This window comes from Chanodichthys erythropterus, chromosome 18 (genome assembly GCF_024489055.1).
Source record: "Chanodichthys erythropterus isolate Z2021 chromosome 18, ASM2448905v1, whole genome shotgun sequence".
NCBI lineage: Eukaryota > Metazoa > Chordata > Actinopteri > Cypriniformes > Xenocyprididae > Chanodichthys > Chanodichthys erythropterus.
In genome coordinates, this window is record NC_090238.1 from 17,179,607 (window position 1) to 17,204,369 (window position 24,763).

A 24,763-nucleotide genomic window follows, 5' to 3' on the forward strand; every position below is an offset into this window, starting at 1 on the left:
TGTGAGCATGTGAGGTGTGCACGAGCTGTCACAAATCATTTCAAACCATTAATAGTTCAATGTGTAGTTTTTCGTATATAGATATTTTGGCATGCATGGAAGAAAAGTATATTATGAGTATTTTAAGCTGACGGAGGCTTGTGAAAAATCAACAGTTAATATATTGGTTCCATAGAAACATGCGGATAGGGTTATGGATGCAGTTAAAGAGTGCTTGAGGGATTTTCCTAAAGAAGCTCGGGGTGAGTTCATTGGCTGTCTATTATTGACAACTGAACGCATTTAATATATAGCCATATAATCATACCGATAGATAGATAGATAGATAGATTACATGCAGTAGAAAATTTACACACTATCCATTTACAGAATATAACGTTACACAAAAATGTTTGTTGCACCTAAATAAATCTCTTTTTTTTTATTTTTTACACAGGGCTTTTCAATGCCACTGACCCCAAAATATGATTTTTGCATGAGGGACCCCCATCCTAAAATTTAAAATGTCTCTCTCTCTCTCTTTCTCTCTCTCTCTCTCTCTCTCTCTCTCTCTCTCTCTCTCTCTCTCTCTCTCTCTCTATATATATATATTATTATTTTTAATGTAAAAAGACCAAATTAATGCTTTGAAAAAATTATAAATTGTAAAATATTTAGTTTCTATTAGACTACATTAAATAGCTTTTTTTTACTCGCTGTAAGTTGCAGATGTAAGTTAGATGCATTTTATTAATGTATTTATTTTTATTAATATATACATTTATTATTTATTTAAATCATTTCATTCGTTTAAAGCAGTTTTTATTGTAATCTATTCATTTACCAAGTTTAATCTTTTATTTATTTATTTATTTTACATTGATTTTCTTATTTTTATTTATTTAAATGAAATTTTATTTTTTTTAATCAAATATTTTGCTTATATAATTATTTATATTTTGTTTAAACTAAATTTTATTTAAATTTATTATAGTCAAATGTGTTAATTTATTATTTATTTTACTTAAATAAACTTTTACTTATTTATTTTTATTCATTTTTTATTCTGCTTTTCTCTAAACTTTTCTACTCCCTTGTGACCCCCCCCACCCCCCCAGTTTGAAAACCCCTGATTTAACATAAAAAAAATTTGATCAGTTTTTAACCCAGAGTAGTCCAAAACATAAGCAATAGGCCTACTTTTTTGTTGAAAGGCTTGTAATGACTTATCAGTGATATTGTTATGTCTTTTCTTCCTTAGAGCTTTATCTTAATGATGCAGTGCCATACCTGGATGGGCCCCTCTCCCCACTTCAGTTTTATCGTGACTGGATTGGCCCCAACAAGCCCTGCATCATTCGCAACGCCTTCAGTGATTGGCCAGCTTTATCTAAATGGAACCCCACATATCTCAGGTGAGCCAATCAGATGATCAGATCTAACATTTAAACACTATGGCCTGAAAATGTTTCTGTGCAACTTTTCTTTTCATATTTGTGCAGAGAGAAAGTGGGCTCCAAAGTCATCAGTGTGGCCGTCACTCCAAATGGATATGCAGATGCCGTAAACGGGAATCGCTTTGTGATGCCAGAGGAGCGTCAGATGTCCTTCACCTCTCTTCTGGATATCGTAGAGGGGAAGGTGAAGAGCAGTGGTGTGTTTTACGTTCAGAAGCAATGCTCAAATCTGACTGAGGAGTTACCGGAGCTGACAGGAGACGTAAAGACTCACATTGACTGGATGAGTGAAGCTCTTGGTATGTCCACACATTTTACATTCAGTTTGGATGGTTTGAGAATAGAAAAGTATTTAAATGTGGATTCTGAAATTATTACTGTTGTTTTTTTTGTTGTTGTTTTCAGGAAAAAGGCCTGATGCTGTAAATTTCTGGCTTGGGGAGGAAAGTGCTGTCACATCAAGTGAGTTTGTCTTCAATTGTTCATAAACATAAAATATTGTAAAGTTATTACTTTTAAACAAGCCTCAGGATGAAATAATTCATATAGTTTAAAATAAGACAAACAAGCATTAAAATTTGCCAAAACAACAAATCTTATTTTAATTTACCTCCTCAACAACTGTTCTTTTGTTCCATGGATTTGAAAATACTGGATATACTAATTTTAAAAAAAAGTGTGTTTTCTAGACCTAGAAAAGTCATGTAAATTAATAAGATCTTAAAATGCCATTGGCATTTTAATATTAAGCTCTAAAATATTTTATCGTGTAGGAATTTTTAAAAATTCTAATCCTTAATCCTTATCCAGTAAATCAGAAAATGACTAGAAAAGTCATGCAAACTCATTGTTTTAAAAGAGCAGGAACCTTAAAACTTCTGGAATCTTTAAAGAAAAGAAAAAAAAAAGAAAAAAAAAAGCTAGAAGAGCCTTTGAATATTGTTGTAGACAGTAACCTTATAGTCAAAAAGGTTGACAAATCACTGCTTTTACACACAATGCATGTACCCATTTTTGTTAGTGAACACAGTTTTGTTTTATCTGTAGTGCATAAAGATCATTATGAGAATCTATACTGCGTGATCTCTGGGCAGAAAGAGTTTATTTTACTTCCTCCAACTGATAGACCTTTCATACCGTATGGTAAGGAGTCGTTTCTCTATCCCAATCTTTAATTTTGCTTGCTTAGCTTAACATTTTCTTATCATGCTTTAAGGAAATGGCCTCATGGCTCTGCCTCTGTCTATTGGCATTGTTTTATTTTCTCCTCATAGAGCTCTACCAGTCAGCCACATACAGACAGAAAGAAGATAACACCTTTGAAATAGTGGATGAGGAAGATTCAGTCAAAGTATCTAAGTTTATTAAAATTAAACTATTAAAATTGAATTCTATATTTTTCTATTAATTTTTATAATTAAAAAATGTATATTTTTTGCAATATTTTTCCACATCTCTTATATCTCTTCCAGGTGCCCTGGATCCCTCTAGACCCCTTGAAACCAGATTATGAGCGATATCCCTCCTACAGGCTGGCTAAACCTCTGCACTGCACTGTGAAAGCTGGAGAAATGCTGTACCTGCCCTCCCTGTGGTTCCACCACGTGCGACAGTCTCACGGCTGCATAGCGGGTTAGTGATGTAACTGCTAACAAGATTGCTAACAATACTAACTTGTAAAGATGCACCAAAATGAAAATTCTGGTCCGAAACCGAAAATTCAGGATGCATTTGGCCGAAAATGAATAATAAATGAATGATCAATAAATTAATCAAACTTATCCAATTATCAATACTCAAATAGCCTTGTAGAAATAGCTTTAGAATTGTTTCTACTCCAGTTTGTTGCTGAAATATTAATATTTAAACTTCAATAAACTGTAATAACTTGTTTTCATTACAGATTTATTCAAATATACATGAAAGGGAACCTATTATGCCCCATTTTACAAGATGTAAAATAAGTCCCAAGAGTGTGTATGTGAAGTTTTAGCTCAAAATACTGGACAGATAATTTTTTATAGCGTGTTAAAATTGACACTTTTTGGGGTTGAGCAAAAACGCGCCGTTTCAGTGTGGTCCCTTTAAATACAAATGAGTACAACTTTAAAAAATCTGTATCAAGTCTCATGTAATTGCTCAACGTGTTTCAACCGCGGAAATACGTCAATAAAACAGATTGTAAAAAATGTCACATTTACCATAGTATTTAGCTCAGAAAATCTGTTCAGTGTCCAAAAAATTGTTAGTCAGCTACAAAAATGAACTTATAGAGGAGCATTTTGCTAAATATATGCACCTTAGGCTATATCCATTATTTGTACTTAACATGAATGTTTGAATAAATCCATTTTATGACGGCCATTTAAATGTTTAAGGTGCCCTAGAATCAAAAATTGAATTTACCTTGGCATAGTTAAATAACAAGAGTTCAGTACATGGAAATGACATACAGTGAGTCTCAAACTCCAGTGTTTCCTCCTCCTTGTGTAAATCTCATTCGTTTAAAAGACCTCCGAAGAACAGGCGAATCTCAACATAACACCGACTGTTACGTAACAGTCGGGATCATTAATATGTACGGCCCCAATATTTGCATATGCCAGCTCATGTTCAAGGCATTAAACAAGGGCAGGACGTCTGGATGTGCACAGCTGGAATCATCAGACTAGGTAAGCAAGCAAGAACTTTGGCTGTTAAAATAGGCAGTTAAAAAAATTAATAAAAAAAAAGAAAAGAAATTTCACAGACACATTCAGGGGACACCTTAGACTTATATTACATCTTGTAAAAACTGGTTCTAGGGCACCTTTAATAGAGGAAATGTTAGATGTTTATGAAAGAAAACATTTAGCCTACTTAACCTTATAGGCCCCAATTTAATCAATATTGAATCGAAGGTAATCAAATAAAAATCAAATTGCAAGCTGCTGAATCGAAATCAAATCCAATTGTGAAATCTGTGTCAATGCCCAGCCCTAGTGTAAAAAAAATATATATATAATATATAACATTTTAGCTTGTACATGTCACCTTTTTAACCTCTTTTGAGTTTGCAGGTATGTAACCAAAAAAAAAAGTTCAGGATTTTTTTTTTTGGCTTTAACCCCTGCAAATATATAAAGACCTTATGCCTTTTTGGGTGGTGGTTCATAAACTGGTAAACTTTATATCCGCAAATCAACTCCGATGAACTGTAATAAATTGCTATGCATAAATTGCTATAAATTGCATTACTGCCATATCCAGTATCACTCTAGAGACTATAAGCTGGATCACTAACAGTTTACTGATCTATCCTTGAGTAACACATTTTTAGCACAACCTCTGTTTTGTATTGTCCATTTGTATTGACATTAGCTCACAAAGCAGTCCAATGTGAAATGATTTGCGCAGACATAAACGTAGAACGCAGGCATTCTTACGTAGAACCCGGAAGTGCTGCACTGTGTTTACAATATAAACAGCATAGGAGATGACAGAAAAGACACTGGAAGAAATTGTTGAATAAAGTTGTTATTTTTGTTTTTTGCACACAAAGCTTATTCTCATCGCTTCATAACATTAAGGTTGAACCACTGTAGTCACATGGAGTATGATGTCTTTACTACCTTTCTGGGCCGTGAAATTGGTTATGACGTTGCTGTCTATAGGGAGGTCGGAAAGCTCTCTGATTTCATCAGAAATATCTTAACTTGTGTTACGAAGATGAACGAAGGTCTTATGGGTTTTGAATGACAAATTTCATTTTAGGTGAACTAACCCTTTAAGTAAAATATATATAATATATAAAATGCTCTTCTCTATAGTTATTTTTTTCTAGCTAACTAATGACTATATGGACATTGAATAGTTTTACTGAGGTAAATGTAAAGGTAAGTTACATATAGCTTGTATAGCCTACCAGATGTTTTATTGACGTCTTTCCCTGGTTGAAACACAGATTGAGCGATTACATGAGACAGGATTATTTTCAGTAAGTTGTACTTTACCGTTTAACAGTCCTTCTGATGTTGATTTATGTTTATTTGGTGCTGTAATTAGTAGTAAAGAAGAAGAGATGATCAGTTCACATGCCACTTGAACTGAGGTTCTACAGCGGTCTTTCATGCAGTATGAAAAAGCGCCAAAATGTTTGAAATTTGTAATAAATTGACAGAATTTTAAAGTTGAGACTTTGCTTCATATTAAAAGTTACAAAGCACAAAGATTTCTGCGATTATTGGATGGCAGGCCTGCTAAATGTTTAGTAAAGTTTTCTTCACGCATCAACAGAAAATGTCTCCGGTTAACCCTGGTTCCCTGAGATGGGGAGCAAGACACAGCATCATGGAGTTGACGCTATGGGGATGCCCTCAGTGTCACCGATATCTGAACACATGTAACAAACAAGGCAGTCTTATTGGCTGACGGCAGTCCATGACGTCACAAGCAGAGCACCCGCGAGTAAAAGAGGGCACCTGCAAAATATGTCATTGCCTCTTTTGTCTGAAGGAAACGTGCAGGCAAACCCAATGCATGGCAATGAGACACCGTGTCTCATTCCCCTTTCTCAAATAGGGATCAAGTGTTGGTTAGAAAAATACTATGAAGCTGTAAAGCCACATACAAGCCACCGTTTCCTAGTATTTTTCTAACCAATGCTAGATCCCTAACTAAAAAAATGGATCAACTGAAGCTACAGGTAGCAACGAAAATGTTCGTTAAGGAACAGGGTTTATTCCAACATCAAACAGGGCGATAGGGCTGGGGCAGTCTGACCACTTGTCCTTGCTCCTTATTTCGGCATATCCCAGGATTGTTAAAACATTGCCTGAAGATGCCTCATCAGCTTCAGGATTGTTTTGAAAGTATGAACTGGGATATTTTTGAACACCAGGACCTGGAGTATACTGCAGCTGTCCTGGGCTACATTAAGTATTACATGGATATTGTCATTGTGGACAGGTCTATCCCAACCAGAAGCCCTGGATGACAATAGAAGTCCAGTGCCTGCTCAGGGACAGGGACACTACTTTCAGGTCTGGTGATCAGGCACAATACAGCACTGCCAGAGCCAACTGAAAAGAGGCATCAGAGAGGCCAAAGCTGCTCACAGGAAGAAAAATTGAGGACCACTTTCACAGTAACAACATGAGGCAGGTATGGGAAGGGGCTTCAGCACATTACCAACCACAAATCCAGTAACCTCTCAGTTGCTGACGATGATGCATCACTAGCGGAGGAGTTGAACCATTTATTTGCCCGTTTTGAGGTGTAGCCTCAAAATCTTCATTGTGGAGGCGCAAGAGATGACGTGACGTGACATGTTGCCAAGTATGGTGTCCCATACTCAGAATTTGTGCTCTGCATTTCACCCATCCAAATGCACACACACAATAGTGAACACACACTCGCCGTGAACATACACCCGGAGCAGTGGGCAGCTATTTTTTTGCTGTGGCACCCTGGGAGCAATTGAAGGTTAGGTGCCTTTCTCAAGGGCACCTCAGTTGTGGGTAATGAGAGTGAAAGAGAGCGCTGTTCATTCACTCTCCCACCTACATTTCCTGCCAGTACTAAGACTCAGACCCATGACCTTCGGATTACAAGTCCAACTCTCTAACCATTAGGCCATAACTGCCAACTGCACAACTGTGAGGCACACACTGAGGGCAGTGAATCCGAGGAAGGCTGCAGGACCTGAGTCACTGGATGGGTTCTGATAGACTGTGTGGACCAGCAGGTTGGACAGAGTTCCATACTGTCTGAAATCCTCATTTATAGTCCCACTGAAAAAAAAAAGGCCTAGTTAACGGTCTAAATGATTACCGCCCATTGGCACTGACAACCATTATTATGAAGTGTTTTGAGAAACTGGTCTGGAGTCATTTCATTAATAGCCTTCTACCCATATTCGACACACACCTGTTTGCATATAGATCAAATAGATCTATAGAGGATGCCATAGCCACAGCTCTTCACACTACTCTGATCCACCTGGAGAAGCAGGGGAGCTATGTTAGACTTTAGCTCTGTATTTATTACCATCCTCCCCTATAGACTGATGACCAAGCTGGCAGACTTGGTACTATCCCACTCCATTTGCCTCTGGATAAAGGACTTCTTGTCAGATCACTCCCATAGGGTCAGAGTAGGCCCTTACATCACCTCACCCTTAACATTTGCTCCCCTCAGGGATGTGTGCTGAGCCCCCTACTCTACACCCTGTATACTCATGACTGCATCCCCACACACTCCAGCAATGCCATCAAGTTTGCTGATGACATCACTGTTGTGGGATTGTCGTGGGATCATCTCAAAGGGGGATAAGTCTGCATATCAGGATGAGGTGTCTGTGTGGTGTATAGACAATAACTTGGTCCTGCGCACGCATTATGATAAATCTATAAAAAAAAATATTTGACTCTTTTTCTTTTCTTAGAATGGCTTAACTTAAAGTGCTGTAAAAAAAATTTTGGAAAAAAATATAATTTTAAGGTACTTTATGATATGTTGCCATATGGCAACAACGTACAATAGTGGAAAAACTTAGAATAAGTGTAAGTGTATATAGTTCATATTTTTCCTCAGAAATGTTGTTTGTATTGAATCAATTAGTGCTATTATAAGTTTTAGCAGTAATTATAAACAATACCTTATACTTATTTTCCAACATCTTGTGTTTTTCCATTCTCTTTTGCTGAATAATGCTTTATATTCTTTAAATTTCACCTTTTTTCTATATGAAACTTCAAAAAGCATTTTTTTTTTTCCAAAGGTGAGACACATGTAGACATCACATTTGGTGCTCTTCACACTTACAATACACTTACAGCCACTTGCACCTGCCTTTTTGAGACACCATGGTAGGACAGTGGTTGGTCTGGGCCAGTATACATGGCTGTGATGGCAGGTCTCTGATGTTGATTTAATCCATAATACAAATGTCATGGCAGTCCTTAACATATGACTAATCAACATTATATCGCTATCATTAATGTTTTTATTGTTACAGCTTAACAGACTGCAGCTGATCTTTGCTAGCTATCTAACCTATTATAATAATGTCATTCCATTATTGCGCAGTGTTGCCATATGGCAACACAGACATTTTCTCGATTTACCAAAAACTAATTTCATAAAAACGTTTTTGAGTGGTGAATATGTCATCATACCTTACCTGAGATGATGTTAACATTTTTTTTGTGAATGTGACATGGGCAGGTCCTTGTTTGTTACTGACGTTTTAGTTTGCTTTCAGCAACTACCGACAAGAGACGGCAGTCTGTCAGATATCGCGTCACAGAAAAAAAATGCATGTCATGTGACTTAACCAAAGCACATCATTGGCTAAATTAAGGTCTTCTCTTACCAATAAAAAAAACTAGAATGTTCTCTTAAAGAGACGGTGGCAAGGAAATGAACATAAAGAGTATGTTGCCATATGGCAACACTATGCGGTAGAGGGTTAACACCACCAAGACCAAAGAGCTGATCATAGAGTACAGGAGGAATAAAACAGTCATTCAGCCCTTACTCATTAGCGTGGACTGTATGGAGAGTGTTTCAGACTTTCATTTTCAGAGGGTTTCTTGGCGTCCACATTGAGAAGGATCTGACCTGGAGTGCTAATACCACATCACTTATAAAGAAGGCACAATGGAGACTTTACTTCCTGAGGATCCTCAGGAAAGAACCATCTGACAAAAAACCTGCTTGTATCTTTTTACTGATGCTCCATAGAGAGCATACTAATATACAGTATATAGTTGTGGTTTAGTAGCTGCAGAGCAGTGTAGCTTTATTAATTTCTTTGTATACAAGAAAACAATGACAAAGGCATTCAGTTAAATTAAATTCAGAGAACCGGGGTTAAAGACGTTCCCTTTCGAAGTGGAACGTCGATGTGGAGTCATAGAATTGACACTATGGGGAACCAATACCCACTCTGCTATGCTGAGGGAGTGCCTGCCTCGCTAGATTGTAGATATTCAGACCGTAGTGGACATAAAATAACCTGACTCTACAAATCAATCAGTTAGTGTCAAGGCGGGTGCAAAAGAAAAAAAAGTGACTCATAGACTTAGTGGAGCCATTTCCTAAGCTTAACTTCTCTAATAGCCAGAGAAGTTGTTTCCACTTCCATGCTATCCAAGGAAGTAGCTCGCCTACAACCTCAGATCTACCACCACTTCTAAGGGGGAGAATATAGCCCTCGCTTCATCTAAGGGATGAAAAGACATGAGGAGCATAGAGCAAAGGCTCTTGCCATCTCAACTCAATCCCTCAGGAAACCGCAAGGGAGCTAAAGCTTACTTTGATGAAAATCTTCTCCAGGATGTACTTTTTATACACTTTAAAGGGTTAGTTCACCCAAAAATGAAAATTCTATCCTAAATTACTCACCCTCATGTCATTCCACACCCATCATTAATTTGATGAAATCCGAGAAGTATATGACTCGTCCATAGACAGCAATTTAACCACCACTTTCAAGGCCCAGAAAGGTACTAAAGACATTGTGAAAACAGTCGACACGACTGCAATGGTTTAACCTTAATTTTTAATAATCTTAAGTTTGTGACATCATGGACTGCTGTCAGCCAATAAGATTGCTGTTTCGGTCACTGATTTGGGCTCTCCAAAACCAATTTTCAGTAGCCAAAATTTCAGGGCATCCTTACTTGCATATTCTGTTTTGTAATTTTCTTATGGTTACAAATATGATGTAAATCATGAATGACAATGATTTTTAACATGCTCTTTTTGTCTTGGCAGTGAATTTCTGGTATGACATGGAATTTGATATCAAGTACAATTACTTCCAACTGGTGGAATCCATGACAAAAGCTGTGGGATCACTATGAGACTGTTATCACATAATATGTCCTGTTCAAAGGTGAAGATTTGGTTAATATATTAAAATATCAACAGCTGGTGGCTTTGCATGTGAAGATTCAGAGACTTCATGAGATGTGCAAGTATATTTTTTAAGTGATATGGAATAAATAACGCAAGAAACAATGCTATTTCCCATGTAATAAATACAGTTTTATTTGTTTGACTTCTCTGAGAAAGAGATTTCAGTTGATAGATTGTATAAACACTGAGAATAGAAACACTTGACTTCAGTTTGGAGCAAAAGGTAAGACAAAGTCACAAGTTTCCAAAAAGAAACAGAAACTACTGGTCCATCTGTAATCCTAGACTACTGATCAATTGGCCATATGTTACATGAAAGCATAGCTGGTCACCACAGAGATAGCGCTAAAAACTGAAGGTTTGCATGATTGTTCATGAGCAGCAGGTCAAGCATGCAACCATGCGAGCCAACCCTAAATTCTTCCCTAAAAATCCTTCTTCATGCATATGTAGTGTATTCATGCCGATTCTCACATAGTGCTTTTGTTACTGAATCAGTCCTACTGTACGGTTTTCACTTCTGCTATATCACTGAAGCCCTCTAGCTAGCTAAATCAAGTCTGTTTACGTTATACATCATTTTTATGTCATGCATTTTCAGTCTCTCTTAAAGCCATAGCATTTATGAGATGGCAAATGAGAGCTTTTGTTGCATACCAAATGGGTTTTAATTAATCTATTTTACTACACGACTGCCAGTGCAATCTGCCATTGGTGAGATAGGGTGTATATACCTTTTTTTGGTTTACAATGAGTACAAATTTGCATTGTTTTTGTTTAATTGCATTTTGCATCTTTTGTTGTTAATAAATTTGTACCGACAATCCTCAAAAGAATGTGAGAGGGGTGGAACTAAGCAACAAGTCAATAAATAGAATTTATGCATCTCAGACACCAGGCAAGTTGCAGCTGTACTGAACTAGTTGCAGTGTTGATTTAAGCTGGGTGTACACAGTGCAAATTTTTTATGGGTGGCTTTTTTTTTCATTCTTTTTGTCAGACCATACAGTATGACCCCAGTAAAATCCTGTATAAAAGGCAATGGTGACTGTGACATCACCTGTATCTTATGTCATGCTGTGTGATATGCATCTTTGGTCATGACTGATGGCATTGACTGGGTGTTTACATTATCAATCATGTCTCATTCTGACATTTTCATTCACAAAGAGCATGTCATGCTAATTGATCATAGATTCAGTTTTGCTCTTTGACAAAAATAATCTTTTTAAGATCCCAAAATCGTACAGTGGGCACCTAGCTTTTGTGTGCAATTTGTTTCAGTAGGAGAGCTGGACACAATAAAATATGTGTTGGTCCATCTACAGTATAGAAGTTACAGTACACTTAACATTACAATGCCATAATTTGAATTAATCTTAATAAAAGGTTTCAATATTATTATATGAAAGAAGAATTGTTTCTACCAGAGGTAAGAGAGGCAATACCTTAACCTAGTTAGCAAGGGATTGTGGATTACAGAATGACTGTTTTGTTTAGCTCTTGGGGAAATGAGAGCACATCACATAATAAAAAATACCTTTAAGAAGTCATCACCGGAAAGCAATATGTAAAATGCATTTCATTCCAGGACAAGGATATTTTCAAAACCAAACTTATGGAAAATCTGTAAACCTTTCTCATAATTTGTGCACAAAAGTACTTTTTCTATATACTTGGCTATTGCATCTCCATCAGTGTCATCAGAATGGTCAATTCAGTTCAGTGCTTTTATGGCAGTTTTGTTTCTGTTACCATTTGCAACCTGGAATTAATCAATCACTGATCATTTTGATATATAACCTGCTTGAATTACAAATGCCGGATTTATTCCTTAAAACAAATTGCTGGTCAAGATTAAGGCACCCGTATCCATGAGAAAGTTACCATTCAAGTACAAAAAAGTCCTGCAAATAATACAAAATCATCCTTCAAATTTCCTAATTTTCTTCCTCTGGCACTCAACTGACCCTGCTGGGCATCAGGACATTGACACTGTACAACAAACAAACGTTGAAGAGCCTCTGTGCAACTCATTGACCTATCACATGAGAATAATAAATATGCACCCCAAAGTCCCAATTCAACTTTAGAGTATCAGAACAAACACAAAATACAGTATAAAAATCATTCCATAATAAAAGGTAAAAGTGTGACAAATATGCATTGCTAAGACTTCCAGGGATACCGGTCCCTTTGAAGTAGAGCATTGAGAATTTTTTAAAATATCAAGCACAATGTTCAAATACATAATGCTTGCCGGAAATTCCTTGCAACAACAACAGTTAATTTTCTCTGTAACTATTTTAGTTTAAAATATGACAGAATATTGTATCCATATAAAACTGCTTATTTGTCTTTAAGACGGTGACCAAATTACTGTACCATGCAGTCAACAAACCATGTAATCAATTACTGTCCTTGATGATGTTTAGGTCTTTCGAAAGTTACCATGGTGAAAACATCCGGATACGTTTTTAGTAGCAGGACACAAAGAGGTGAGAAAAATCAGGGGTGTGTTCCTGCCATAGTAGCATGCTAAACAGGGAGGTAGGATAGTGGCATTTCTTTTCAATCTCTTTATTAAAAGCTCCCCACTATCTAAAACAGTCTCATGGCTTAGTATCCTGTTGCAGCCACGGCGCACAGAGTAGTCAGATTTTGTTGTCCATCCTCTTCTCTACCGCACTGAGCAGCAATTTGGAGTACTGCTCTAGAAGGGCTAATGTCCTGTCGTCGCCCAATGTTGCATTACTGTTAGCCAACACGGGCACTGTGCAAGTGCTAGGCGGTCTTGAAGGAGTGCATGGTGGCAGACAATTCAGCTCATCTCTCATTGCCTGAAATGCTTCAGCCAGCACACATATCATTTCCCGCTGCTCCTCACTGGAGTTGGTGGAGTTGCTTAGCTACAGGAACGCACACATATGTAAAGTTAGAGTCAAGTCAGCCGCACAAAACAGTTTAGGCAGACGTGTGGGCTGAAGTGCAGCCTACTCTACAATTACATGTGAATGTGACCTAATGATAACCTACCATTTTGTAGAGGTGGGAGGCTCTTTTAAAACTGCTCTGCAATTCATTGGCAACCAGCCTACAAGAATCCACACTGAGAGATGTATCTGCAGAAGAGAAAACAAACTCTGTTAGAGTCATACTGTGTCTTAACATGAGCCTTGCAACAAAACAATCCAATATTTACTGAACATACAAAAAAGTGAAACTGAGAAGTATAAAGCATTGATAATGATTTAGAGAAGTGGTACTCAACACAAAGTGATTTACAGAAGTATGAAATGGATTAACATCATTTGATTTTCCTGGAACAACATTCCGATTATTAACCAACAACAGCGCTAACTCTAACATTAAAACTAGAGGAAAATGATTGATCTTAAGAAAACTGTTGCAGAACCTTATCCTAAAGATCAGAGGTTAATGATTGGTTGGTAGTAATGTTGTTCCAGGTCAAATATTTCTCTAGGAGGGTCACTTTCTTGCAGTGTTTAACTCCAAGGCTGCGTTCCATTTTGGTTTTAGACACGCACTTGCGAACTTCCCTAAATACTTCCCCTCGGGGGAATCCCTGCCACCATTTTGAAGTGCGTTCCACTTCGTGACGTGGACGAGGGAAGTTTATATGGACAGACCCTCGCTCCCTCGATTTTGACCGAGGGAGCGAGTCTACTTCGTTTAATTTACCCCACCACAAACAACTCTATGATATAATAATTATTTTTTAAACATTTAAAACACACATATATACACATATAGAATGCCGTATTAAACAATTTTGTAAGGGGAAAAAAATAAATAATAAATCAGCTCCATTGCGGATTCCAAGTAATCAAGGGCTTAGGACGTTCCAGTTCAGCCCATACAAAGGTTCCGCCAGAAGTGGGCACTCGTGCAACGTAAGCAATGACGTACATCCGAGTCAACGAAACCGAGTGAAGTTAGCGAGGGAAGGGCATTTAAAAACCGAACTGGAATGCAGCCCAAGTCCAACCTTAATTCTAAAGACCTTGATTAACAGGTTCTGGTGTGTTTAACTAGGGTTGTAGCTAAACACTAAAGGAAGTCCAATCTTGCTCCTGGAGGGCCATTTTCCAACAGAATTTAGGAATAACCCTAATTAAACACACCTGAAACAGCTAATCAAAGTCTTCAAGATCCCTAAAAATGTCCAGGCAGGTTTAATAGAGCTAAACTCTGCAGAAAAGTGGCTTTCCATGAGATTGGATAAACATTTGTCCTTACCTAATCCTAATTCTACCCTAAAATCAGAGGACAGTGATCAGTTGATAGGAATGTTGTTCCTGTCCATAAATATAAAATCAGAGGGCAATAATTTAGCTGGTAGGAATGTTGTTGCATCAAAGGATGTTGATCCAGGAAGCTTCTACTTGTGTAAATTATGTTAAACCTTTACACTATGAATTACAGTTGATGCTTTAAGGATCATCCATGTATATGGTTTACTAAAGAGTGTTTTACCAAGTAAAATAAATGTGTTAACTTGGCCCATAAACTGGTTGAGTACCACTGGTTTAGAAGATGGATGTTACAGCAAGTGTTAGTAAGGGCATGCCTCACCCTGCAGGTGGTATTGATTAATGGATGGAGAAGGTGAAGAGGAGATGAAAGAAGTGATGGAGGAGGAGGAGGAGGATGAGAGAGGCCAGAGCCCTTTGGTAAACAAGTGTTTAGACAGCCCAAGCCGTAGGAGAATGGAAGATGGAACGAGGGAAGACTGATGTCCCAGCAAACCTGAGTCTTGGGCTCCTGAGGAAGACTGAAGAAGACTTGGGCTGCATTGGCTCATGGGAGAGCACTCAGCCTCAGGGGTATCCTCTTTTCTTGGCTCTGTGTGCGAGTGAAGTTCAGCTTCTGTTAAGTTCTTGGTCTGGCTGGGAATAAGTACCATATTGAGTTCAATCTGTTCTGGGTTTTCAGATGGGCTCAAACAAACAGCTGTGACCGGCTGTACGATGCTGTTGGGCAGGTGAACTGCTCCAGGAAGCGAAGAGGGAGTTGTTGGGGTTCTACTCAAGGACTCCTTTTCCTTTTGTACAAGCTTGGGGCTCTTGCTGCTTGGCGAGAGGGAAGATAAGAAGGGTTTATCTGGAAGAGGATTGGGAATGTCTATATGGAGAAGGGGTCGAGCACTGCCAGTCAGTTTGATCTGGAGACCTTTAGAGGAAGAGTTTCCAGGTGAGCCAACGCTCAGTGTGGGTACGACTGCTGCATGGGGCGTGAAAGGGCCTGGAAATGGGGATGTCGAAGTATTAAAGGAAGACACCTGGGTAACAGGAGTGGTGGGCTTGCTCTGGGAGGAGCTCCGAGGGTTGGAATAGTCAGAACCTGAGCTCTGGCGTGGTTCTGAAGATCCTGTGTCTTCTCCTAGTTCCACATTCAAGTTGTCACCCATGGAAACAGAGCGGGAAATCTTGGCCATGGAGCTAGTGGTAGGACTCATGTACGAACGGGATTTGGACTTGGTAGGTGTAGTGATGTCCTTGGGCAGGGTAGTTGTAGGGCTGGTGAGTGAGACAGAGGGAAGGGAACGCCGTGGTCTTTCAGAGGTCTGGGGCTGTGGGTGGACTTCCTTAGAAGGACGACTGGATGTCTGGACAATGTCAGCTGATCAGAAGAGGGAGGGTGCAGGTGATTAATGTGAGAAAAGAAGAATCTCCAAGTTATTCTTCATTTAGCAGACACTTGAAAAATGATAGCAGTTTCAACTTAAGGCTGGAAAACACTACAAGGCTTTTAAAATTTGAACAGATTTTAAAACACTAGGCCACATACACTTGCCGACTTTTTAAATAGTAACAAAGAAAAACTGAGCATCATACACTAAACCACTGAGGATTATACTCTACCTGCTAAGTATTACTAGAAGACACATGACAAATGAAAACAATATGGCCTGGTTTTACAGAGAGGGTTTAGATTAAGCCAGGATTAGGCCTTAGTTAAATTAGGACCTTTAAGTAGCTTTTATAGACATGCCTTGGGAAAAAAGCATTACAGGTGTACATTTCGAGACAAAACAATGGCACTGATATATTTTAAGATATGTCAAGTTGCTTTCAGTTAAAACAGCTCAAACATGCATTTTAGTCTAGGACTAGGCTTAAACGGGGGCAGGTGTTCTAAAATCTGCTCAAAATAATGCCCATCATACACTGAGATTTTCTGCAAAATCTGTCAACTGCGACTGGAAGTGTTTACTCCTCCAGACTGCAAATAAGGGCAAAAGTCTTGCAGGGTTTTCCAGCCTTTAGGGTTATGCACCTTTCTCAAGGGCACAATGGTAGTATGAATATTAGTACTCATTTTTTGTCTAGCTAATAACTTTTTTGGAAATAATTATTAAGCCATGTGCTCTTTTAGTAATGTAAATTGAAACTTTTCAAAGAGTGTTTCTAAGACCTAGGGCCTCATTTATAAAACTTTTCATAGATTTCATCCTAAAAGTGTACATACTCAAAAAAAAGCTTGATTTTGTGTCCTAAATGTGTATATTAAATGTAAAACAGAGTTTAAAATCATTCTATTCACTTAATTACTTTTCTCACACCAGAAAAAAAAAAGATTTTGTATGTGTTTTCCATACGTTGCGTACATATTTACAGCAAGTTTATTTTTTATAAATCCCGATATATGTGTATGGAAAATTGAGTTTGCATATTTCTATGCCCATTTTGTGCATACACAACCATTACAAATGAGGCCCCTTGACATTTTAAAACTAGATTTTTCCTTCCTTTTAAAAGATTTTTCTTTTTTGTGCACACTCTTATATGTCACTAACCCATGAATCACCCAACTAGATTATCTTTAGATTATCTAGATTATCACAAAGCAACTTTCAGTACACTTTTACAGGGACAGGTCCCCTTGAGCAACTAATACAAACAATATTCTATAATCTGTAGCTTAAGTTCATGGATGCTTTACCCTCTGAGGAGATGTTGTGGATAGATTGAGCTTTCCTCATGCCTGCAGAACTGTTGTGACTTGCAGCAGCTTTTGCTACGGGGCTGATCAGTCTGCGGGAGTCCATGATGGGTGTGCGTTTCTTCTGGATTAAACGCTGACCCGTTGTCCTTTCAGAACCCTGGGATTCCTGTTGTTTGCTTGGACTCTTATTCTCCATGAGGGGCCGTACCTCTGAGATAAGGGGCCGCACCACTCCACTGGTGGTTTTACTGTCACTGCATTTGTTTAAGGGGAATAAGAATGGAGTTCTAGAAAAAAATAAATAAAAATAGAAGATCAATGTCATGTTTTTCCTCTCAGAAGTCCAAATGTCATAGGAAATAGAAGTCAGGGTTAAAAGGGATTTGTTCACTTACTTGCTAGTGGAGTTCTGAGAAAGGAACTTTGATGACATGCTGTCAGAGATATTTGAAGGTACTCTGGGGGGACTTGCTGCCAAAAAAAAAAAAAAAAAGTATGAGAACTCATACTTACAATAAAAAAAGTGTGTTAAGCAAAATTGTGAACATGACAAACACCCTACCAGGGTTGTTGAGGTCTGACAGGTTTGCAAAATGCTTCTTGAGAAAGGCTTCCTGGTCTGGGGTCTCAGGTACAGGAGTTTGAACCTCATTCTTCCTCAAACTGTCCTCCTCTTCCTCATCAAGGTCTTCCATATCCAGTTCTGAAGAGTTTCCATCTACACTCAGTGGCTCAGTGGGCTCAGAGTCTACAACGAACACAAAGAAATATTTGCTCGTTTTTCTTATTAAGGACCCATTGCATCTACTGCATTTAAAAATTAACTGTGCAAGTCTTATTATTTTTTTTTTCTACCTTCTCCAGGGTGCTCAGGGCTAGAGAGACGACTGCTGGAATACTCCATAGAGCAGGCACTGTCTGGACTCTGCTTCTCAGGACAAGAGTTCACTTTAGCACATCTCACTCCATGGGGCAACTTTTTCACCTGATACTCACTATGTACAAATAAAGAGAAGGGAGTGGACAGACATTTGAGGATCATCTCAACAGGGTGTTTTATATCATCGTATGCATTTGAACTGCACAATTAAAGGAATACGCCACCTATACATTGAAATTCTGCTATCAGTTATTTACCCTCGTGTTGTTTGAAAAATGTATGACTTTCTTTCTTCAGTAGAACATAAAAGAAGATCTTTTGAGAAATGTCTCAGCATTTTTTAATTTTTTTTGTCCATACAATGAGGTGTTGATAGACTCCAATATTTTTGTTTCAAACTTCTTCAAATTGGAGAAAGAAAGTAATACAGATTTTCATTTTTGGGTGGATTAAATACTGTGACTCATAAAATGGTGAGAATTTTTTTTTTTTTTTTTTTTTTTTTAACTGACCTGCCGGCAAGACTGGTTTGATCCTCACATCCCTCAGGATACAGCACCTCTGTCTCTGGAGTTTGAGGAGACAGCTGAATGTAATGAGGACGTGTTTGTCCTCCTGATCCATTATCTTCAGGTACCTACAGAAAATATATACAAGTCAAAAGGGTACAGAACAGACAGCTCTGCACTGTTAAGCACACAAATAAATAGTTTAAGGCATTGATTTCAGAGCCGTTTTGATTCCCATTTGACTCATGTCCTCTGTGTTGTCTCTACAACATGTCACAGAGACTATGGCATTATTCTAATGAGTTTTTACTTTGCTGCATGCCAGTTTATTATTGTTTCATGCAAAAAGTGAACTGTTTTTGGTCAGTTTAAATGGCACAGTGGAGCAGTGGAATATATATTTATGCTGAATTATGCCCAAGTCTGGCTCTGTGAGACTACATTGGACATTATAAAACGGTCAGTTCCTGTCCTTGATTCTGATTGGTCAATAGCTGTGTTTTATTCTCGATAAAACACGGCTATGACCGCTTCATCCAACGATTCTGTGTATCACTACACAACACCCTTAGCAACCACTCTTAGCAACGTAAACTATGTTCTCAATTGATATTGTTCATTGAAGTTTACAGTATTATGCAGATGAGTATTGTGAGAAAGATATCGAGTGAGCGAGTTTATTACCTGCATTCAGATTTAGCATTTTCCTTCAGGTCAGTCCTATGTTCATAATCTGTTTAAATGTCTGATGTATTATCTTATCCTTTTAACAGTTAAGGGGTTTTCCGTGACTGACAGCACTAGTCAAAGCATTTATCAGTTGCGTCTTGTTCCGTGTTCACAACAATTCAGTCTTTTCATTGTAAAAGTCTTTGCTACTGATTGACACATTCATAAAGACAGTCTTTGCCGGCATCTAATGGCGTAATAATGTAACTTCTGTTGCTGTTCACGGTCAGGGGCTATTTTTTCGGGCGTAAGGAAGGCTTTTAGTGACGGTTTACTTCATGAAAGTTGCATTGATACATATTTTTAGCTTTAATATTTGTATTGTGTGGTAACCGTTTTATAAAAGCAATTAAGTACTCAAGGTTAGTGCTGTATCGTGAATAAGTCACAGCTGAAGGGGTTGCAGGGGTAACATCGGCCTTCAGCCGTGACTTATTCATGATACAGTACAGCCTCGAGTACCTTATTGCTTATATCACATTACAAGATACATATATGTATGTTTTGTTTATTTTCATATAAAGCTATAGCTAAGGTATTCTTTGAAGACTTCTGTATCTCACCCATGCAGCTATGGTCTGAAGACTGATGGTGCTGCTCAGTTCCTGGTTCCTAGGCAGTGGAAGATCTTTATGTACATCATGGGTTCTGCTGGGGAAGTGGGGCATGGCAAAAGACTCCAGCTGCCTCAGGTCCAGCATGGACTTCACCTTCAGATCCATACTGCCCATTCGCCTGGACCAGCGCCGTCTTGGCCGCGGACCTGAACCCTCATGATCACAACTGTTGGATTGCTGAGAAGAGAGAAAAAAGTGTGTTAAAGAGCAGCATGGGGAAGAATTAAACCAAATGAGAGAATCAAAGTTAAAATGATGTGAACTTGTCATAGACTTTCTTACCTTCTTCATGTGGGAATTGAGAGTATTGCGCTTTTCTTCAGATGATCCTTGTAACAGAAACAAACAGTAATATTAGAAGCTCTCAGAGCTTAAAATAAACATTTGGATGAAGTCTCGCCCAATAAAATCACACAACGTGATCCAACCCAACCCAAAAAGAGCCGGATATAATGTAACAAGCCAAACCAGTTTAGTAAGACTGCTGGAGAATGTCAGATGCATTACCTGTCTCTTCACCAGTACTGCTACCCGATGACATGTGAGGGAACATCTCATCTTCATCCTCAATGCCCTCCTCTTCCTCCACATCTTTGTCACTATCAGATGACATGGTGCCAATGACTGGGGCACTGTGGATTTCTTTCCTTGTGCTGACACAAAACACCACATTATAAAATCACAGTTTTGAGTTGTGTAATTGCGAAAACAACTAATGAGTGCGATTTGTTTTATACCTAAGTGTGTGTTGTTTATTTGGAGGGGTCTTCTGAACAGGTTTGCTGTTCTGTTTCAGATCTGAAAGCCGTTGTCTCATTTTGATGGTCAACTCAGGACAGAGACGCCATACAAAGATGCAGCTGAACACACACATCAATAGACATGTTTAACATTGTAATATGGTGAACAAAATATAGCCAAAAATGGATTCTTCGTATGAGAAACATAATTTCAGAACTCCTACCTGTCTCCTGACACAGATATCAGATGTTTACAGTCATTAGTAAACTTCATTCCTGTTACAATCTCTAAAAGAGGACAACAAACACAATGCTTAGACTTGATTTCAGGGTATAAATGATATTCTAAAAAGTTTAAAACATTTTAGTTGCATAATCTCACATGCAGCACTTTTGAAGGATCTTACCAGAGTGGCCAAACATGGTGGCTACACATTCTCCAGTGTAGAAGTCAAAGATGCTGATGTTTTTGTCTGAGCAGCTTGTGGCCACATAGAGACCAGAGGGATCTGTCTGAACCTAATAAACACATTCAGATGGATCAATAACTGTATGACTAAGAGCAAAAGCAGCATCTGAACTAATAAGCCTAATCATCTCATAATCTCTAACAAACTAAAACTAATAAGCCTAATAATCTCTTAATTCAGGGTCTGCCTACCTTGATAAGGGTCCCGTCCTCCCCCTGGGATCCCTTGTAGACCTTCTTCTGTTTACCATTGCAGATGTTAAAGATCCTGCAAATAAACAAGAATCAGAAACCTTTATGACTGCGACAATCGCCTCAGGGTCAGAAAGAGGGTAAAATGTAAAGGTAAATTACATCAACTACATAACATTTAATTTTGGGGTTAGTAGGATTTTTATTTAGGAAATTAATACTTTTTTTTTTTTTTTTGGCCTTATGCATTTATTAGATAAACCCATGTAGGCAAGGCAGGAAGCAATGGGAGGAGGAGAGAGGGGAAAGGACCTCATGCTGCCTGAAGCGTTACTGCGCTGCATGTTGGAGCCACAAGCATTAAATTGATCAAAAGTGACAGTAAAAACATAACAAAAGATTTCTATTTCAAATAAATGCTATTCTTTTAAACCTTCTATTCATTAAAGAATCCTGAAGAAAAAAAATGCATAACGGTTTCCCCAAAATATGAAGCAGCAACTGTTTTCAACAATGGTATGGTGACAATAAAAAAAATGTTTCTTGTGCAGCAAATCAGCATATTAGATTGATTTTTTAAGGATCATGTGACACTGAAGACTGAAGTAATGATTCTGAAAATTCAGCTTTGATCACAGGAATAAATTATTTATAAAAATAAATTAACTGAAAACAATTTTTTAAAACTGTAACAATATTTACCATATTACGGTTATAAAGGGTTAGTTCACCCAAAAATGAAAATTCAGTCATTTGTTACTCAACCTCATGTTGTTCCACATCCATAAGACCTTCATTCATCTTCAGAACACAAATTAAGATATTTTTGATGAAATCCAATGGCTCAGTGAGGCCTCCATTGCCAGCAAGTACAGTGGTTCAACTTTATTATTATGAAGTGACGAGAATGCTTTTTGTGTACCAAAAAAAATAAAAAAAATAACGACTTTATTCAACAATATCTAGTGATGGGTGATTTCAAAACACTGCTTCATGAAGCTTCGAAGCTTTACAAATCTTTTGTTTTGAATCAGTGATTCAAAGCGTGCATCAAACTGCCAATGTCACGCTAACCATTGAAATTTTGAAACACTTATGACGTAACAAAGCCTCTTTTACTGAAATCGTGTGACTTTGGCGCTCCGAACCACTGATTCGAAACAAAAGATTCGTAAAGCTTTGAAGTTTCATGAAGCAGTGTTTTGAAATCGACCATCACTAGATATTGTTGAATAAAGTCGTTATTTTGTTTTTTTGGCTCACAAAAAGTATTCTCGTTGCTTCATAACATTAAGGTTGAACCACTGTAGTCACATGAACTGTTTTAAATTTGTTTAAGTACTTTTCTGGGCATCAGAAAGTGTTAATTATCTTGCTGTCAATGCAGGCCTCACTGAGCCATCGAATTTTATCAAAATTATCTTAATTTGTGTTCCGAAGATGAACAAAGGTTTTACGGGTGTAGAACGACATGACATAATTTTCATTTTTGGATGAACTAACCATTTAACTGCATTTTTGATCAAATAAATGCAGCCTTGGTGAGCAGAAAACCATTTCAAAAATCTTACTGACCCCAAGCTTTTGAAAGGTAGTATAATGATTGCATTGGTTGAGATAGTATTTATTTTCCCCCTTTCTTTCTCAGTCACCTGGGGGCGCTATGGCGTCATGCCTCCTACTGCCATTCCTTACAGCAGTTCAAACAAGGCACTGCCAGCTTTGGGAGGAGCATAACCAATGAACCCCTTAGGCTTCACATGACTTACACGAGGGGGAAAAAAAAGAGTCTGTGCCCATTAGAGGCATTGAAAACCCAGAATGAGCTCCAGTAAACAGCCCTACAGCACTGACTATTGACTCTATTGATATATTTGTATAGGTCAGGCCTCCTTCTTTTAAAATCATTCATTGCCACTGCACCAAACAGCATAGAAAAGATGCTGCTTCCAGTGAGAATGAGACAAAGGCACTAAATGGTCAGCTGTATTAGACACGACATTCCTGGCATTTTTCTTGCCCACAGTGCAGAATGAATTTGCGACCGTAGTTTGAATGAACAAAGGAAAACAGTTGCAAGTCATGCGCTGTGTTGGTTCCTTCCTAATGTTGCCCTTTTGTGTGGGACGGCAAAGTGAGTCTTACAAAACACAATGAGGAAAAGAGTGCCAATGCTGTAGAATAAATTGCAAAACTTGAAAATGCAGTCAGCAGTAGGGAAAATCTCACAAAACTGACAAGAAAATTTAAGAAAATTGTTTTCTATTTTAATATATTTTTACAAAGAAGCCATTACCACAGTTTTGAGGGGTCACGTGATCCTTCAGATATTAATAAATATGACCTAAAATATGACCTGGACATGTTTTTGTGACAGTCACCCTCTAAAATAATCACAGGATGAGACAATCAGATTGTGTCTAATGATTTTGGCAGGTCATGTGTCTCAGACAGTACAGACAGGCTGATTCAGTGTGTGTTTGTGTGCACATGGTCTACAACATGCTAAATGCGAGTGGATTAACCAGTCGAACCTCTAATTCCTTCCTACTGTACAAACACCTGAGTGATAATCTGCTAACGCTGTGAGCCTGGCTACAGGTGACTGCTACACCCAGTCAGATGAGGTCCATACAAACATCACATCTGCCTATACAGTCATACCCTCATAAATGAGTCAAAACACTGTGAAAACACAGTAATCAAAACACAGTGTTTATAGATACAAAAACACATGGGCGCAGTGATACCAACACATTAGCAAAATAATTTCTTGGAAGACACGCTTAATTAGCAGATGAACAAAAGTACAGGATACTACTATTACTAGTACTATTACAACTACTAATATACAAATTATTGCAAAAAATCATCAGGAACAGAAAAACAAGAAAACAAACCTGATGCTGCGATCCTGACAGCCAATAACAGTATACTTCCTTGTGGGGTCGATGTCCATGTCATACAGGGTAGTCTTCCTCACTATGTGATGAGTACGTGTGAATGCTGTTCCCTCCTCTGTCTGTTTTGGGGTGTTTTATAATTAGTTCAGCAAGGAAAACTGATATAAGCTCTACATATCAGTTGTGTAAACACCGCATTCCAAATTATTATGCAAGTGACATATCAGTAACATTTCAGTAGAATAATCATTCAGATTTTAGTTTTTCTAAGAAAATGTTTGTTTATTTATTTATCTATGTCTTTTTAGATAACTGGTATCAATCTCAGACAAATACTTTTCCAGGTCTATGGAAAACCTACTTAGACAGTTCTCATGAAATATGGGGAGGAAGAAAGATCTTTCTGAAGATGAAA

General features: G+C 38.0%; 2 protein-coding genes across 4 annotated transcripts in view; one reads left to right on the forward strand and one right to left on the reverse strand.

Annotated features, from left to right (window-relative positions):
- The first annotated feature begins 4 nt into the window (after positions 1 to 4).
- On the forward strand, positions 5 to 10,329 carry jmjd7 (jumonji domain containing 7). The gene is made up of 8 exons (XM_067367100.1): positions 5 to 242; positions 1,241 to 1,394; positions 1,482 to 1,735; positions 1,842 to 1,898; positions 2,484 to 2,579; positions 2,711 to 2,787; positions 2,909 to 3,068; positions 10,197 to 10,329. Exons 1-8 carry the CDS (start codon positions 194 to 196, stop codon positions 10,283 to 10,285), a joined length of 936 nt encoding a protein of 311 aa, XP_067223201.1. The 5' UTR covers positions 5 to 193; the 3' UTR covers positions 10,286 to 10,329.
- A 2,650-nt stretch (positions 10,330 to 12,979) lies between these two features.
- mapkbp1 (mitogen-activated protein kinase binding protein 1) overlaps positions 12,980 to 24,763 on the reverse strand; it is a 53,994-nt gene continuing 42,210 nt past the window's right edge. For 2 of the 3 annotated variants that reach the window (XM_067367098.1, XM_067367097.1), the window contains exons 15-30: positions 24,346 to 24,467; positions 21,446 to 21,521; positions 21,192 to 21,303; positions 21,009 to 21,072; positions 20,782 to 20,904; positions 20,552 to 20,697; positions 20,327 to 20,373; positions 19,991 to 20,221; positions 18,702 to 18,826; positions 18,165 to 18,304; positions 17,872 to 18,057; positions 17,705 to 17,780; positions 17,307 to 17,596; positions 15,111 to 15,983; positions 13,377 to 13,462; positions 12,980 to 13,249 (exon numbers count right to left, since the gene is read on the reverse strand). In XM_067367098.1, the coding sequence (XP_067223199.1) occupies positions 12,995 to 13,249; positions 13,377 to 13,462; positions 15,111 to 15,983; positions 17,307 to 17,596; positions 17,705 to 17,780; positions 17,872 to 18,057; positions 18,165 to 18,304; positions 18,702 to 18,826; positions 19,991 to 20,221; positions 20,327 to 20,373; positions 20,552 to 20,697; positions 20,782 to 20,904; positions 21,009 to 21,072; positions 21,192 to 21,303; positions 21,446 to 21,521; positions 24,346 to 24,467 (2,952 nt within the window). In that variant the 3' untranslated portion in view covers positions 12,980 to 12,994. The remainder of the gene's footprint in view (positions 13,250 to 13,376; positions 13,463 to 15,110; positions 15,984 to 17,306; positions 17,597 to 17,704; positions 17,781 to 17,871; positions 18,058 to 18,164; positions 18,305 to 18,701; positions 18,827 to 19,990; positions 20,222 to 20,326; positions 20,374 to 20,551; positions 20,698 to 20,781; positions 20,905 to 21,008; positions 21,073 to 21,191; positions 21,304 to 21,445; positions 21,522 to 24,345; positions 24,468 to 24,763) is intronic. The other variant, XM_067367099.1, reaches the window with a different exon arrangement.

What these genes read in the sequence shown, in the direction of transcription:
- jmjd7 (XM_067367100.1), top strand. Translation starts at nt 194, where the DNA reads ATGGATGCAGTTAAAGAGTGCTTGAGGGATTTTCCTAAAGAAGCTCGG. An exon ending in CTGGATGAGTGAAGCTCTTG is followed by an intron (nt 1,736 to 1,841) that starts GTATGTCCACAC and finishes TGTTGTTTTCAG; the next exon opens with GAAAAAGGCCTGATGCTGTA. An exon ending in GGAAAGTGCTGTCACATCAA is followed by an intron (nt 1,899 to 2,483) that starts GTGAGTTTGTCT and finishes TTTTATCTGTAG; the next exon opens with TGCATAAAGATCATTATGAG.